The 19,110-nt window shown below is 39.7% G+C and overlaps 1 protein-coding gene across 1 annotated transcript in view; it reads right to left on the bottom strand.

The window, feature by feature from the left end:
- The window catches only part of LOC139782915 (CLIP domain-containing serine protease HP8-like), a 44,006-nt gene that overhangs the window by 5,487 nt on the left and 19,409 nt on the right, over positions 1-19,110 (bottom strand). The window contains exon 2 of the mRNA XM_071722000.1: positions 17,197-17,607. Within this exon, the coding sequence (XP_071578101.1) occupies positions 17,197-17,607 (411 nt within the window). The remainder of the gene's footprint in view (positions 1-17,196; positions 17,608-19,110) is intronic.

The raw sequence follows: 19,110 nt of genomic DNA, 5'->3' as shown, positions 1-19,110 counted from the left end.
TATCTCGCGACTAAATATCTCGTCGACAGATAATTTCACAAATATCAACAATATAGCTGAACATAAGGCGTTTATTGCAAATCCACTTGGAAAGTTGTAAACCCATGTGGCACTTCGTTTCGCGTTGAAAGTCTATGCGTGGAGGCAGTAGGTTTCGCCCCCCTGCGGGGGGATCCACTATTATTAAACTAGACACATAGTGTGCCTTCAAAGTACATGCGTGGACTTTCCACGCGTGGAAAGTTGTTAACCCATGTGGCACTTCGTTTCGCGTTGAAAGTCTATGCGTGGAGGCAGTAGGTTCCGCCCCCCTGCGGGGGGCTCCACTATTATTAAACTAGACACAGTGTGGCGTTTATTGCAAAATTGGCGTTTATTACAACATAAATAAAAGCAATCGATATAACAACGACTCCATTGGCGCCCAAACATACTGTCATCAAAATTACAAAGTAATATTGTTGGCAACTCCACACAGATATTCCAAAATATTGGCAACATTATAACCAAGTACAACATTTTTCAGGCGTTCATCACAGTCAGCATATTTTTTACGCTTCTTATTTTGTACGTTACGACCGGCGCGACTTTGCGCGAATAACAACTCAGTAGTACTTTGCTCGGATTTCAATACAGTAATAAACTTGCTAATCGATGCATGACTAATACGCACACGTTTGTTGAAGGCTCGATGCCAGCCCTCTACCGCATTATTCGTCCTAGGCAAATCATCTATGACCGCATTATAACAATTCCACATATGGATAGGAAAGCAAGGGGAACGGCGCCTCTTACGACGATCCAACGACCCAATCCAAGTGGCCTCGAAATACTCAAGGACACTTTCAACAGAATCATTTTCCTCAGAAAAATACTCTGATTGCGTGAGAGTCTCAAAAGCATCAATAACATCGTCTACCGGCACGAAAGCCAACGCGACCAACATTTTTAATACTCAGGGCGAAATTGCTATCTTGCCCGTAACGCACCTGCAACCCAGCCGATTGTACTTTCCTCCAGATACATTGCCCGAAATGAAAATGGCAACCACTTATCTCAGCGTCCGGGAAGCATTTAGCAAAAGCCGATGCGAAGCTCGATTCGAAATCGATCATGAGCCGGGTTGGCTTCAAACGGGACTCAACGCTTATCAAAAACGATAATACTAAAGCATACGTACTCTCATGCTTATTGGGAGCCAGGACGTACACAAGCGGATAAACTTTGCCGGACAGAAAGCCATGAATGGTGTACAATTGAGCAAATATAGTAGGAACACTTTTAAAGGTTCCATCACCCAACCACAACCTACAACGAGCCAGAATCTTTAAGTTTTCCGCAGTACTAAAAATTAGGCATCGATCTTTGCCATCGTGCAGTAAGAATTTGTCACCCTTCAAAGTTTGCGTAAAAACCTCTGGTAATATCAGGCTCTCGCGTGAATCGGGATTTGGCAACTGAGGAATAATTTTTGCTCGAGATCGCTGTACCGTCCGAGGAAGGGCAGAAGTAGACGGGAGTTCAGCAGCCGCACCGACAGACACGTTCGAGGTAACAGCAGCAACGACGGCACTCGTACTCGCATCCGACTGCATAGCTCGTTTCTTCAATTTTTCAATGGTTTTTCGTGCTTCCACTTTTGACGCCTCAGCGGCATGATTATGCTCCGTTTCCTCTAATATTTTTCCTATAATATGTCAAAACAGCTTTTGCAATCTTAATACCACTACAAACAGAAAAAAGAACACAATAGAATGTCACGTACCGGAACGTGTCTTTGAGCTCGTATGAATTCGCCCACGGCAATTGCAGTTCTTATATTCTACGCAACGCCACGAAACGTTCGATGTGGTTTCACGAACGATGGAATACACAAAACCATTGTGTACGAGAAGAGGATTTCCCTTTTGACTAGTTACAAATTTCAGAGGCATAGCTACAGCCGAACTGTTCTGACACACAATCGAATGCTTACTAATAAACAGCCCGAACATATCACAACACTTCGCAGACACCGATACACGATGGAATACAGTCCACTACAAGACTACGTGAAATCCAATATTTCATATTTTCTGAGATATTTTGTCGAAAATATTGTGTCGGAGAAATATTTCGACGTGAGATATTTTTCCTGAGTTATTTTGTCGAAGATATTTAGTCGTAAATATTTAGTCGTGCTACCAACATCGCAACCCTATTTTTAGCTAAAAATACCATATCATCTGCTTATTCTAACCATACCCTATCATTACCTAATTTAATTCCGCCGATTCCTCTTTCCTTCAATGCTTTCCCAATGTCCGCCATATAAAGGCTGAATAAAAGTGGACTCAGAACACAGCCTTGCCTCACCCCCCTCGTAACCCTGAATTCTTCTGACAAGCCATCCTTCGTTCTAACCGCCACTTCTGTAGTTTTATAAATTACCTCCATCTTCTTTACCAGCTCCTCTTCAATCCCCATCTCCCTAAGAGTCTTCCACAGTTGACCTCTGTCTACATTGTCAAAAGCCGCCTTTAAGTCAACGAAGAATGCATAGACTTTATCTTTCTTTCCATCCCTATCCTCCCTCTGTGTTAGATGATCCAATACAAAAATGTTATCCAACGTTGAGCGACCTTTTCTAAATCCCGCTTGGCTCTCCGGCAGCAAACCTTCTTGTACCACAATCTTCTCCAACCTTCTTCTAATTATCTCAGCATAAATTTTGTAAGCTGAGCACAGAAGAGAGATTCCCCTGTAGTTTCCAACCTTATTTACCTCCCCTCTCTTGTATAGAGGAACTATAATTGAAGTTCTCCAATCCTTAGGAATATATCCCTCACTCCAAACTTGATTTAGCACCTCCAACAGCCCTTTCCTTACTGAGCCGCCTCCATACAACCAAGCCTCCATCGGAATACCGTCTACTCCTACCGCTTTTTTCTTTTTCATCCCTCTGACCACTTCTGCCACCTCCTCTTCCTCCAATTGTGATCCTACAAGCTCTTCTTGTACTGCTCCTACCTTGTTTAAACTTCCTTCTTCCTCGTTAACCCGCTTCTCCTCCGTGCCGCCTAATAGCACCTTGAAATACTCTTTCCATTCCTCACAGCCAATGTTGTTATCTTTCCAGACTTTCTTCTTCCTCTTTCTGTTTATAAATCTCCAAACATCTGCACCTTGCCTTAAGTTCTTTAATTCCTCTTCTTCCTCTTCTCTCTTCTTCTTCCTTTTCTGTTCATATAGCGCCTTCATATTTCCTTTCTCTTTAATGTACCTTCCTTTGGCTATCTTCCCCTTCCTCCATTTTATATATGTTCTCTTCACATCCCTTTTCTTTCTCGTGCAGTCTCTGTTCCACCAGTCCCTGGATCCAATTTTCCACTTTTTAACCTTTGTCTCCTTCTTTATCATAGACTTCTGAACAAGCTCCTTCAGTTTACTCCACTTTTCCTCAATTGATCTTCCCTGTTGCGCGCCATCCCAAGCGAGTTCATCTGTCCTTTCCTTGTAACATTTTATAGCCTCCTTATCCCAACATGTTTTCCATCTTCTTTCAGTGTTCTCATCCTCTTCATTTACCCATTCTTCATCGTCTCCATTCCTTCTGCTGCTATCTTCCATTACCGCAATTACAGGCATGTGATCCGAGTCCACCCTCGCATCTACTATAAATTCTTTAACGCTATTATACAATTCTTCGCATACAATCACATAATCAATTACCGAATTACCTCTCGAGCTTACAAATGTGTATTCCCCTTCCCAGTCGCCTATTGACATACCATTCAAGATGTACCATCCTTTATTTTGCACCCATTCTACCAAATTCCTGCCTCCATTACTTATAGTTTTATCCTTACGTTTCCTTTCCAAACCTCCTTCCTCTTCTTCCCCGCCCCCTAATTTACCAATTCTAATATTAAAATCTCCACCAATAAATGTGCGTTCTCTATCCTTATTTTCTAACCACTTATCCAAAATCTCTTCCATACTGCTCCAACCTTCCGTATTGTAAACCGATATTATATTTATTACTTCTCCTCCCTCAGTTATTTCAGACAAAATAAAACCTTCCTCCTTTGACTTAATCAGCACCGATCTTTCCACCTTCCAGTTTTTCTTTATACCTACTAACATCCCGCCTTTAGCCCTCCCTTTCTTTTTTAATTTAGTAGCGTAAATACATTCCCATATGTGAGAATTAGGTAACCAACCTTTTATGATTTCCCATTTATCCTCGTCAATCCAAGTTTCGCTCAAACTCACAAAATCATAAACCTTAATGTAATTCCAAAAGTCTCTATCTTTACTTTCTAAACCTGCCACATTCCAAAATATAATTTTCTTACCTATTTTCTGTAACCCTCCCTTATTTCCATTCTTCTCCACTACTTGGCTTATACAAAACTCTGCCCTTCCCTTCCGTCAATATTATTATCATCTTGTAACCCTTTTTCGACTACTTTTTTCTCCATATCCTTTTCAATCTCCGTCCATGATTTCCAAATACCCTTTATTCTAACCCTCGCGTAGCCCACTTTCACATCCTCCCCTTTACTTCTTTTCTCTTTAGCCCACTTATTCATTTCTTCTTGTACCTTTTTTTCTTCCCATGTCAGGTCATTTTCAATAAAAACGTTCCCTCCCTTCAATTTGTATTTATTTCTCATTACCTCCCTTTTATCCTCATACTCTAATTTTACAATAATAACCGAGCCACTTTTCCTGACATTACTGACCATGCATTTCACATCTAGCTTTTCTGATAAAAAGTTTTGCACCCATACCTTCCAGTCTACTATTTCATTATCCAACCTTAATCCTTTTATTACTACATTATTCCTCCTATCCTCTTTTTCTTTATCTTTCATCCATTTCTTCAATTTACCTACCTCACGATAACTTAACCTATCCTCGCTCATAAAGGAGCCCGCGTAACTACTCGCTCTTAAACTTCTAGTCTCTCTGTTTTCACTTAAACTTTTCTCCCCTTCACTTTCCCCCGTTAAATCTATATCTTTATTTGCATCCGTCCCTTTTTCACAACGCTCCAGCCATCCAATCCACCTATTTTCCATATCTGTTATCTTACGTTCTATCTCCCTTAGTCTCTCCCCTAAGCTTTCCTCTTTTCTTTCACATTCCTTTTTATACTGTTCGAAATTTTCTTTCATTTCCTCCATTTTACTCATACACTTCGAAATCTGCTCTTTAGATTGTTCCCTAACTTCATTTCCTTCCTCAGCATACTTATAGTTTTCTCATCCATCTCTTCTTTAAAAGTAACTCTTTTACCTACCTCCGTTACCAACTTCCTCTGCTTACCATCGTCCGTACCGTCGGGTTTGCGCCTTCCTATCTTACCTACTTTCCTGACATTTCCCGCGCTCGGCGAGCCCCTCGACGCCATAACCTATACAAAGCCGCTTGCAAAAAACCACGTCGAAATCTAAACTCTAACACAATCCCATACTACGCACTTTACTCTAAAACTATCTAAATACGATCTAATATCACAGCGTCAATTACACACGTCCATACACTCACACGCCCTCTAACCAAGTCCTTGAATGAAGTTGTAAATAATATATGATCTAATAGTAAGAAGCGAAACATTATGTAGGAATTTGAATAATATATATTTGATATTATATAGTATAGTACAGCATAGAGATTGATAGTACGGACGCACGTCACGACTTGCTCGCTGTTCGGACTCGACTCCTTTCTTTTTCTTTATGCTCCGCTCGCCGCCGCATAAACAAAAGATAACACCGCCGCGACGATTGTCGGTTCTCTCTCCTTCTCGTCAAACGCAAAACTACGCTTGTTCTTATTTCGGATACTACAATATATTCATAAATTATTATTTCTTTACTTACCGATATTGTGATATTTTAAGTATTAATTATAAACAAACGAAACATAAGCGACAATTTTCCTTCTAAGAATCTTTTTTACTATCCAAAATAGGGGAGACCGGGGCCTAACCGTCGCCGGGGTTGAACCGTCAAATCAAATATCTCGGAACCTGTATATTGTGCGAACTCGCTATTAACATTGTAAACGCTGCTTATGGTACCCATGTGACCAACGGAGTTTCGGCAGGTTACCTGCCGTGTTATGATTTTTACGAGGGCAAACGTGTTTTCGGGAGGTGAAAGTTACATTTTCTGCGCGTGGAAATTTTGTAATATCTGCAATAATATTTGCTCTCCAAATCTCGAGGTACGTGATTATAAAGAGTAATGCATGCTGAACACGAATCCAGTGTAGTTTTTTCATTATCGTTGATGTCTAATATTTCGTGGGCGATCAAACCTAAAACTTGTGTTTGGGGTTAATCCGTCAGTAAGCAGTCCGGGTGCATTTCCAAGGCATTTCCGGGCATTTCCAGGCTCACTGCATATGGAATATGGATGAGACGGGAATTACAACCGTTCAGACACCGAATAGAGTCATCGGACGTCGAGGAGTGAAACAAGTCGGGCGAGTGACTTCTGCGGAAAGAGGAACCCTCGTAACTATTTTTTAATAATGTTTCGCATAAAAATTTTAAATAAATTTTTATATTTTTCTCTTAAAAAACAATTATTAAGATGTATCCTATCATTTTTCAGGATTAGATGTACGTATATGTATTGAAAATGCAGTGTGACGGTTAAACCCCGGCATTTTTGAGATTTCAATTTTTCCACCGTTGTCGTTTTTGCTCTATACCGGTTAAACAAAGCGACGTAGATAAAAATTTCCTATATAAATTTTGTAGCTAAAGGTTCACTTTTTACAGTGGTATACAACATTTAACTAAAATTATTTATTTTCTTGTTAAAAATCGGCACCGAAAAAAAACTGACGGTTAGGCCCCGGTCTCCCCTACACAAAATTTGACAATTTTAAAAGAATCAAAGAGGGTGCCGTTATTCTACATATTTACCTAAAGCTTTATTGAATTAGCAAATTAATAATTAGTTATAAAAAGTTACTAATTACGTAAAAATTAATAATATTTAAGTAGAAGTGAATTACGCATTACTTAAAAAATTCATAATTCGTCAGAGAAAAATTTCTAGTTACGTAAAAATAAGTATTTAGGAAAAAATAATTTTTTTTTTGCAAATTGGTAATTAGTAGAAATAAATTCTTTATTATTAAAATAATTAATAGTTTGTCAAAAATAGATTACTACTTATTTGAAAATTAATAATTAGTGAAAAATAATTACTAATTTTTTAATAATAAATAATTAGGCTCAGGTAATATATATATCTATATATATAGATATATATATAACATTAACAAGGGGGGGTGTACAGGGATGGGGTAGTAGAAGGAAGAAGGTCTAAGGACAAAAAAGTCAGCAAAGAGGGAGTGTGTTTGTTAGAATAATGGGTAGAGGAAGGGGGATGGTGTCTGGCCAACGGTACAAAGCAGGGAGACGAGGAGGGAGAATTCACGTACGTGGGGGCGAGAGGGGCTTCGGTTATAGATTATTTTTTAGTTAACACAGAGGGGTGGGACCTGTTACAGGATTTTGAGGTCAAAAGTAGGATAGAATCAGACCATATGCCTCTGGTGAGTGTATGGACGTCGAAGGAAGGCCTGAAGGAGGAGGGGAGAAAGGAAGAAAGAAGACAGGTTGAGAGGATAATACAGTGCTGGGACGAGGAGAGCGCAAGAATCTATGCTGGAAGAACGGAGGAGATTAGTTTGTCTGAAGGGGGTTTGCTGGAGAAGTGGGAGGAACTAAGAGGCATGGTGGAAAAGGCGGTAATAAAGAAGAAGGTCAGATGGAGAAAAAGGAAACTAGGCTACAAGAAATGGTGGGACAGAGAGTGCACCAGAAAGAAAATAAAGGCAGAAAGAAAGCTAAAGAGGTGGAGGAAAGGGAGGGGAAGCAAGGAAGCGGTGCTGCAGGTGAAAAGGGAGTTAGTGAAGCTCTCTGAGAAGAAGAGAGAAGAGTGGAGTAAAAGGGAAATGGAGGAGTTGAATGGAATTAGGACGGAGACAGAAGTTTGGAAATATATCAACAAGGAAAGGAAAGTCAGGGACAAGGTGAGTGAAGAGATACCCATGGAGAGTTGGAGGCAGCATTTTATGGGTGTGTTAGAGGGAACAGATGAAAGGATTCTGGGGGAGGAAAAGAGAGGGGGTGACGATGAGGAGGACCTCACGGACGAAGAGATCGAAAAACAGATAAGGAGATTGAGGAGGGGGAAAGCTGCGGGACCGGACGGCGTAAGGAATGAGGCTTGGATGTTCTGCAGGGGACGGGTAAGAGAAAGGCTGAAGGAGGTGATCAAGGGGGTGTGGAGTGTGGAGAGGAGAAGGTTGGCCGGATTCGTGGAAGGAGGGTGTAATCTCATCGCTGTACAAAAAGGGGGCTAAACAATCCCCCCGCTAATTACAGGGGAATTACCCTATTAAACACGGCCTATAAGATCTATGCGGCGGTGTTGGCGGAGAGATTGATGAAGGAGGTGGTGGAGAAGCAAATTCTTCCGGAGACCCAGGCTGGCTTCCGGAAGGGAAGAGGTGTAATGGATAACGTCTTCATCCTGAATCACTTGGTAGACAGGGAATTGAATGGAGCGGGAAAGAAGGTGAATGCTTTCTTTATCGATCTAAGGGCAGCCTTTGACAGGGTGGACAGGAGTGTGTTATGGAGGGTGATGGAGGAGAGAGGGGTAAGGAGAGGTTTGACGGAGAGAGTGAAGCAGATCTACCAGGAGACTCGTAACAGGGTCAGGGTGGGGGACAAGGAGTCAAGCTCCTTTTGGAAGACAAAGGGGGTGAGACAAGGATGTCCTTTGAGCCCGCTGCTGTTCTCCATCTTCATATCGGATCTGGAAGAGGAGATGGCCAGGGGGTTGGTAGGAGGCATGAGAATTGGACAGGGGAGGATTTGGACACTGGCCTATGCGGATGACGTCGTCCTGCTGGCTAGAGAGGAGGAGGCGCTGGAGGAGGTGATTAAGAGGCTGGAGAAGTACTTGGAGAAGAGGAGGCTGGAATTAAATGTGGGAAAATCAGAGATCATGAAGTTCAGGAGGGGAGGAGGGGTGGCTAGAGAGAAAGACTAGTACTGGAAAGGCCGGAGGATTCAGGAAGTGAAAGAGTTTGAATACTTGGGCTTTATACTGCAGAGAAACGGAGGTCATACGAAACATATTAGGGAGAGGGTAAGAAGGGCAACGTTAGTGATGAAGAAGACATGGAGCTTGGGAGAAAGGAAGTTTGCCAACGATTGGGGAAGGAGGATAATGTTGTTCGATAGTTTAGTAGGAAGCGTGTTGGTTTATGGGGCAGAAGTGTGGGGTTGGTTAGAGCATAGTAACGTGGAAGGGGTGGAGGCACGGTATCTGAAATGGTTATTGGGCCTGGAGAGATGCACACCTGGTTATGTGGTCTTGGAGGAAACCAAGAGGGACAAGATGAGGATAAGGACGGCCAAGCTGGCGGTGAATTTTGAAGAAAAGGCAAGACAAGGACATGGACGGAGAAGATGGGTGGAGGAATTTATTAAGGAAAGGGGGAAAGAGGAACATTGACAAGAGGGAGGTCGGAGAGAGAGGAATACTTAAGCAGGTGTGGAGTACAAGAGGTGGATCTGGAACAATGGAGAGAACAGGGAAGGTGTGTGGCAGAAGAGCTTTGCAGGAAAGATAGGGGGCGTCAAATGGAAGAGCAAGAGATACTAATTGAGGGGGCCAGATACAACAAACGATACAGGAGGATCAGAGTGGCTGGGCTCCCAGAATACTTGAGGAGGGAAGGGGAGAGTGGTAGTCATAAAAGGAGGGCGAGGGCTAGATGTGGGAATAAAGAGTTAGGAAATAGGTACTGGATGCGAGAGGAGGAAAAAAATTGTAACATATGTGGCAGGGAAGAGGGTACTCTGGAACATTTAATGGAAAGGTGCGTATGGAAAAGTTCTAACAGAGTAGTGATGGATGACATTATAGGCGAGAAGGAGACAGAAGGAGGTTATAGATGGCTCAGGCAGTGGGAGGATATAAGGAAAAAGGAGAGTAGGAACAGAAGGGCTGCTCAGAGCCGCGTAGGACAGGGGGTTAGGTTAGGTCGGAAGAGTGTTAATGTGTGTGTGTAGGGGTCGCCTGTAGGAAAGTCCAACCAAGTCCCCGCGAAGGGGAGGGAGGGTTCAGTATGTGAAGGGTCGCCTATGGCCAGGTCGGGTAGAGTAGATGAGGTATTTGTAAAGGGTTGGGTACGTCCCTACAAAACGCCATTTCTGTAATTCTCTGGAATTGGAAATAAACCTTATTACTACTACTATATAACATTAACACAATTATTTTTTTTAAACCACGTTTAACTACAATAATTAAATTATTTGTATTAAACCAATTAATAATTTTAAAAATAAGTAATTTACCTGAGACTAATTATTCATTATTAAAAAAAATAATATTTATTAATAAAAAAATTAATAATTATTATTTACTAATTATTAATTTTCAAATAAGTAGTAATTTATACATGGATTCTGAATTTATTCGCAAAAGAAACGAATGCGCAAATTCTACTCTTACAGAAAAGTTATAAGTTGATTGGCTATCACATGGCTTTTAGTCAATTAACTTGCAACTTTTCTATAAGAGCAGAATTTCTGCAAACGTTTCTCTTGCGAATAAATTTAAAAATCCAACCCCAAGTGCGCGCGCGCGCTGCGCCGCGCCTTAAAAACCTTATTAAGAACATATATAAGGTCTTATTTGAATTTAATTAAATTTAAATTAAGATTCAGAACTTATTAATTTCATATATAATTTCAATTAGATTGAAATTAAATTGAATATATTAATTAAATAAATTCTTATTAAGCCAAATTAAATACGAATATTTTAATGATGAAATGATACTATAAAAAGTACGTATATATACTTTGCATACTACGAAACATATGTACGAGTATACACATCGATTAAGAATATACAACATGTATAGGTACATATGTTCGAGATTTTTAATCGACATGTATATTGGCATTTCTTCTTATATTCTTAATTAGTTTTATATATGGAACAAATATGAGCCATAATAATGCAGTTATTCAGTATTAATTTAAATCAAATAAAATTCAAATAAAGATTTTATTAAGGTCCATATTAAGGGGATCCTATAGTGGCAGTAATTACCGACATTTAGTTAAAAGCATACAACTTTTAATTGGCTTTACGGAATTGCAAAATTCTTGTACAGAATTAAAGTACGCACAAAGATGTAGAGGGCTAGGGTCGGTTTTACATCAAAAACGAAAAAAAAATTAAAAATTTGGGCACATAGTGCTGTCACTGACGACAATATTTGCTTATACAAAAATACTGCAGTTTATATATACAAAATGAGATACAAGCTCTACAAGCTCTACAAGCATCGTGAGCGAAGAACAGAGTGGTTTTACTGCGGGGCGGTCGTGTGTAGATAATCTGTTTGTGGTACAGCAACTGTTGGAAAAAAGAATAGCCAAAGATCTAGAAACGCATATAACCTTTATAGATCTGGAGAAGGCATACGACTCAGTGCCTAGAAATAGATTATGGCAAGTGTTGTACGATGTCGGAATAAATTCCAACATAATCCAAGTGATACAGGAGATGTATGCAAATAACAAAGCTTACATTAAAGAAGGGACAAGGCTCTCCAGACCACTAATACCCACTAAAGGATTACGATAGGGATGCAGCTTATCGCCCACATTGTTCAATATCTATCTTGAAGCAGTCCTAAAGAAATGGAAGGCAAACTGCTGTGGGATGGGCATTCCTGTAGGTCCGACTACACTTTTCACGCTGAGCTTTGCGGACGACCAGGCGGTCTTCTCACAGGATAGCTATGATATGGAATTCATGCTCAAAAGGCTATATCAACACTACGATCAATGGGGACTATGTGTGAACACCAAGAAAACCGAGTATATGGTGGTTAACTCTGTGGCGAGATTCCCTATCCACATTACGGAGGCTCATGAGGTCGGTCAAGTTGATGCTTTCAAGTACCTGGGCACGGTGATAACTAAGGATGAGGGGATTGGCGCAACAAACATCAAAAGTCGTATTGAGCAGGAAAGTGTTGGGATGCTTGAATTCGGTCTGATGGGATAAGAATATCTCTGCCCGGGCTAAAAAGCATATAGGAAGGTCAATGGTGGAGGCGGTCTTGTGTTATGGGTGTGAGGTATGGTCCCTAAATGCAGATACCAGGAGGCGAATAAATGCGGTGGAGATGGACTTTTTTTTTGTTTGTTTACGCGGAAGAGGGGAAATGCCTCGCGCATTTCTGGCCCCGGCTACCAGGATATGTGGGGCTTGCACCCACTAAAAACCCCTCTCCCTGACATACAGCACACCGGACTATAGTCACGCTGCACGGGAGACCAGAGGTATTACTTCATGCAGACATGACAGTCCTCACGCCGAGGCGCTCCCTGGCGAAAATAAGAAGCCTTATAGAGCGTTGACAAACGTTTGGTGAGGGTTTTCTGAGCGTTTATACGCTTTTAAACGTTGTAAGAACACTTACACAACGCTGTTGGGTTGTAAACGCTTTCGGAACGCTTATCAAACGCTGTATAAAACGTTTCGTGAAAATTCTGTAATGCTAAGCCAACGCTTTTCAGAGAACGCTTAGTGAACGCTAATACAACTTCGTATAGAGAGTTTGCTGTCAGACTTTACAAACGTTTATCAAACGCTTTTCCCAACGCCGTAAGACAAGCGTTTTCCCTTTGCTCAGCAAATGCTCTTCTAACGCGGCAAATTGTAGGGCGTTTGTGCAAACGGTTTGAGAACGCTTAAGAAACGCTTTATCCGGCGCCGTAAGACAAGCGTTTTCCTTCCGTTCAACAAACGTTCTTCTAACAATGCCGCTAGGCGGCGCATCTTTCTCGCATTTAAAATACATCTAGCCGCGTATATAAGCAGACCCTCTGCGAGGCGAAAAGCAGATTTTAACATTTAACGCTCTTTCCGCCGTTTCTTCTAACGACAAGAGTAAACGCTTGTTAAACGCTCAATAGAGGCTGCACGCAGTTTCCAATGATGAAAGCAAACGCTTTCGACTTATTAACAGAGGATCTCTAAATGTTTTAGGCCCGGTCTACAATGGATGTATTGTAGGTCGTAAGTCGTAAGAATTGGCCAATCACAGTTAATTATTCTTCGACCGCAAGAAGAACCCTAAAGCGATGCAATTTCCGCTTTTCAAACGCTTTTCAAACGGATTACTGGCCGTTTTCAAACGCTCAACAAACTTCCGTAAACGCTGTGCAAACTTTCAAAACGCTTAATACAAACGTCTTTCAAACGCTAAAACGTTGCAATTTCTGCTTTTTAAACGTTTTACTGACCGATTCTAAACGCTCAACAAACTCCCGCAAACGCTCACGTAAACGCTTAACAAACGCTTATAAAACTTCCTATTTTCGCCAGGGCTCAGAAGGTGGAGATGGACTATCTCAGACGTGGTGCGGGTGTGTTAAGGCTTAGCAGGGTAAAGAACGAAGAGGTTCGGAATAGGATGGGGGCGGAGGAGACGATAATAGAAAGAATCGAAAAACGACACTGTGTTGGTTCGGACACCTTATGCGCATGTCGGAGGACCGCTGGCCCCAAAGGCTGTACAAATGGACACCTCCCGGGACTAGAAAGCGTGGAAGACCTCGAAGATCATGGAATGAGGGAATGGGCGATGCTATGAGAGCCCGAAGATTATCGGAAGAGGATACTCAGGATAGGAGAGGATGGCGATTAGGAACGGGAAAACGGTCACAGGCTGTATAAGACCCCGTTATATATATATATATATATATATATATATATATATATATATATATATATATAGATGCAAGCTCTCTAGGGAAAACATTTAAGAACAATATCATACAATTTGAACTAAGATTAAAAGCCTAGAAAAAAAGTTGCAACTTTTATATGTGCAAAAGCACATGCAGGTTGATAGGATAAGCAGTATTGCGTGTAGCGAGAGATGGCGCAGCGATCGAACAAGGACAGATTACTATAGTTAGACAAGGACAGATATAGAGAAAACAGGATTAAAAATGTTGACATTATCGACATCGAGGAAGTTTGGCCTTCGCTACAGGATCCCCTTAAGTTCATATTTAACTGTTTTTCGCGGGTTGTATTTTGCTGTATTCCATCATTTACTATCCCTCTACACTTATGTATCATGAAATAACCATTAAACCTTTTACACTGTTTGTAAAGAGTGTAATCATTTTACGTAGGTCGATATATATATGATCGCGCTACTTTTACTACGGCGAGAAATCGATTCAACTCACAACGGTTTTGTTAATATTAACAGTAAAGAACTGAAATTACAATACAATGCTAATATGGCATAAAGGCACATAACAGTGTGATTGCGAGCAAGTACCATTTATTCCTTCTATTTTTTCTGACTTCTGGCGGCGAAAATCCTCGCGCGGCGTATTATTATTATTTTCTGTTTCTAAAAGATCCCAGAAACAGTTTCCAATAATTAGTTCAGATTTCGCGAGTAAACCAAAAATGGCTTATTTTTAACATCCTCTCTTTATTTTTTATTTGATTCCTCGAACAATAAAGGATTCACGCGGCTGCAACCCGGAAGCCAAACTCAATGGACATAATTTACGTTAAATTATAAGATTGACTGCTTACATGATATATAAAATAATAACAAGACAAAAGGGCTTGCGAACTAGCAGGTTGTTAATGCTGACATGTATTTAAAATCATAACAATGACTTGACAATAACAAACGTTTCGGCCATAACTGTGGCCTTCTTCAGTGTAGTCGTTAAATTAAAACAATATACCCCCTTATACAATAAAGAATCATTCGCTTACAAATTAGATGGCCTGCTACATTACATCGATTAAAACGCACTCGCTTACATACGCTCACACCCTACGCACATCGCCTCGGTCAGATCGCAGCTCGTAGACATATCGCGTCTGGTAATACTTCGACATGTGTCGTTCGAGAAGCGTTTCCGCGAGCGAAGGGCATCCATTCTTATCGTATTGTGAAGACGGGGTAGGGACGGATTCCTTCTCATTATGATTCTGCGAAGGCTCGAAGGATTACCAGACGCGATATATCTGCGAGCGGCAAACTGACTTTACGAAGGCTCGAAGTATTACCAGACGCGATATGTCTACGAGCTGCGATCTGACCGAGGCGATGTGCGTAGGGTGTGAGCGTATGTAAGCGAGTGCGTTTTAATCGATGTAATGTAGCAGGCCATCTAATTTGTAAGCGAATGATTCTTTATTGTATAAGGGGGTATATTGTTTTAATTTAACGACTACACTGAAGAAGGCCACAGTTATGGCCGAAACGTTTGTTATTGTCAAGTCATTGTTATGATTTTAAATACATGTCAGCATTAACAACCTGCTAGTTCGCAAGCCCTTTTGTCTTGTTATTTATTTCAAGCGAACATTATACATTATTGTTTATAAAATAATAACTTGAGAATTTATATTAAGAATGTTCTGGAGAGTTTGTCAAAGTGCTACGAAGTTAATGAAAATTTAATATCATATTCTGTATTATGTTTCAAAGTTCGGGGCCAAATTTTAGATTGATTCACAATTTAGATAAAAACTTATTAATTTTTGAATATCCAAGTTTTAACACGTAACCTTATGGCGTTACAGAGAAAAGTGTACCCAAAACTAAAAACATTACCCAAGTAACACATCGCAGTCAAAATGATGTCATTTTGACTGCGATGGTGTTATTTGGATAAAAAATGCTACTAATATAGGGTAACTCCGGTATATACACCGCACCGCACCTAAGGAAAACTTAATTTATCGAGTACTATTTACTGTGTTTAAGGCAAATAAATTATACCAATAAAAACTTTATACTGTCTACTACTATAAAGAAAATTAGAAATATGAAATATTTATTCTTTGTATTTAACAAAAAAAAACGTTTAGAGACCCTTGCATTTTTGCCATATATCCCATAGGGGTGAGATAAATGATATTCATAGGTGGAATATACGCCTTACAAAAAATTACAAGTATATAATGTTTATAAATGAAGCAATAAAATGTCATAATAAGTTATAAAATGTGTGTAAAAAGTTTATTAAGGTTTAAGAATAATAAACAAATTATAAAACTGAAAAATTTTAAAAAGAAAATAGACGAACGATAGATGCATTAAAGGTTATTGTTATATGATCCAAAAAAAAGAAAGAAAAAGAACACATAGGAGATTTCGATTTTTACAGAGTGTACTTACTATGGCATAAATCCCGCACGCTAAAAATGCCATATATCCTAAACAGGTGGGATATAAGATATCAAGCTAAATAAAGAATACAAGAGCTATGCACTTGTATTTTGCTGTATTCCTCCTTTACTATCCCTTTACACTTATGTATCACGAAATAACCATTAAACCTTTTACACTCTTTACAGTAATCATTTTACGTAGGTCGTGATATATGATCGCGCTACTTACTACGGTGAGAAATTGATTCAACTCACGACGGTTTTGTTAATATTAACAGTAAAGAACTGAAATTACAACACATAACTAATATATAGCATAAAGGCACATAACAGAATAATTGCGAGCAAATACCTTCATTCCTTCTATTTTCTCTGACTTCGGTGGCGTAAATCCCCGCGCGGCGTAAATCCCGGAGTTACCCTAATAATATTTTACACACAAGTATACTCCGTTCAACAAGAGATTGAGAGTAAATCGGATGAAAACTCGTCCGTCTCGCGCAGGTCTCCCCCCCCCCCCCCACAGAAGGCCTAGAAAGCCCCCCTTTACACTGCCGTGCCGTATACGAACGCGCTACGCTCTCCCCACTTTGCCCACCTATGCGCAAAACCACTCTCAATCTCTCGTTGAACGGAGTATAGATCATCAACATACAAAAATATAGCAACAAAAATTGAAACTTGCAAAAATTTTTTTTCTCGAGATTTTCTTTGAAAAAAAATAGTAATAACAGTTATTTACAGTCACTAAATCTATGTCTTTTAGATTCTATTAGATTTGCCATATCTATTTACATACATTTTCTTGTCATTGGATTCCTGGAGAATTAATATATCGGTGTTTTTAATATTTCCTGCATACTTTTGGGATGGTGCCTCCAGAACATCCTTAATTCATAATTATATATAATTTTCTCCTACTCACGTTTTTGATATTCTAATAGCGCCATCCAGGGAAACTCGCTGAGTTCGGTGCGTTCACCGCCGACGATTCTCTGCGACAAGTCGCGGCCGCAGTCGTTCGGCAGCAGCGGATTATTCGCCAGATCTATCTGAGTATTTTCGTCAGACTGCGGAGTGGTTGGTTCCAAGTTCCATCCCTGCGTAGTCCCAGGGTTCGTCACAAGGCCGCCCGGACGGGTGTCGATGCTCGCGCTGTCGATGCAGCACACCAGCGGATTCGAGCCCTCAAAGCCACAATGATTGCGCCTCAGATAGTCAATGGCCTGCTCCCGCGATTGTTGTAGAATATTAGACACCATTGCACAGTCACGCGCGATTATGCATGCGCCCACCTGGCCGTTGACTCTACAGTCCGTCCGCGAACTTTGGTACTCTACGAAAAAGAAGAATAAAACGTCAGGGAAAAAAGTATTATTGATAAGAAATACAACCAATTATCATATTATCAATATTAGAATCGCGAATAAGTCTATTCAGCTTTTAGTTTTAAGAACAAATTAAAAGTTAATTGCCTCTTAGCGGAAATACCGCGATTCTTGATTTAGTGATGGCTTACGTAAAAAGCTTTTTCGAATTGGAAGGTAATTATACTTCGTATAATAGCGTCGTTTTAATAATACATGCAATGTTTTTTTTTATGTCTCGTTATCCATCTACCCCAGTAAAACAGATACGTAAAATCCACGTTTTTTTCACGTGGATCATCTACATAGAATTTACGTGGACAGACTAGTGGACCATCCGCTCAAGAACGGTACAAAAATCCAAGTGAAATCTACATATGAAAATTCCACGAATTTTCCACGCAAATTCTAGTTTTATAATGGAGTGGATTTCTTCCATTCCATTATCCCTTCCATTCCATTCCATTCCATTCCATTATCCATTCCATTCCAGTAATCGCGCCCAATGTTGCTTGACTTTTCGCTGATCGAACGGATTAACGGTGACCTCTTAGCTCCAACGCTTTCTTCTTGCTTACCCGAGAAAAAAAATGGGTATAATATGGTCAGATGTAAAAATATATTATTAGATATGAAAAGATCTAAAGATATAAAAAGATCTAATTTTATATGAATTTTATATGATCATATATAATCAGATCCGAAATTTGGCGTGATATGATCATATCTTTATGTAATCATATTCGACTTGATCTTACTATATATGACAATAGATCTGTTGTCATATATAATAAAATCAAATCAAATATTATAATTACATAAAGATTATACATATATAATCATGTTCAACCAGATCAGTTATCATAGGTATAATAAGATCAAGTAGAATATGATTACATAAAGATATGATCATATCGCGCCAAATTTCGGATCTGATTATATATAATCATATAAAATTCATATAAAATTAGATCTTTTCATATCTAATATAATTCTTTTCATATCTAATAATATATTTTTACGTCTGACCATATTATACACATTTTTTTCTCGGGTATACTCATATAATAGGGTAACTTCGGTATTTATCCCCGCCGCGCGGGGATTTACGCCGCAGAAGTCAGAAAAAATAGAAGGAATGAAGGTATTTGCTCGCAATTATTCTGTTATGTACCTTTATGCTATATATTAGTTATGTGTTGTAATTTCAGTTCTTTACTGTTAATATTAACAAAACCGTCGTGAGTTGAATCGATTTCTCACCGTAGTAAGTAGCGCGATCATATATTACGACCTACGTAAAATGATTACTGTAAAGAGTGTAAAAGGTTTAATGGTTATTTCATGATACATAAGTGTAAAGAAATAGTAAAAGATGGAATACAGCAAAATACAAGTGCATAGCTCTTGTATTCTTTGTTTAGCTTGATATTTTGTATATTCCACCTGTTTAGGATATATGGCATTTTTAG

This window comes from Temnothorax nylanderi, unplaced genomic scaffold (genome assembly GCF_030848795.1).
Source record: "Temnothorax nylanderi isolate EJ_2023f unplaced genomic scaffold, tnyl_v1.0 TNYL_tig0450_pilon, whole genome shotgun sequence".
NCBI lineage: Eukaryota > Metazoa > Arthropoda > Insecta > Hymenoptera > Formicidae > Temnothorax > Temnothorax nylanderi.
Note: the sequence above shows the minus strand (reverse complement) of the source record. Positions and strands in the feature narration are given on the sequence as shown.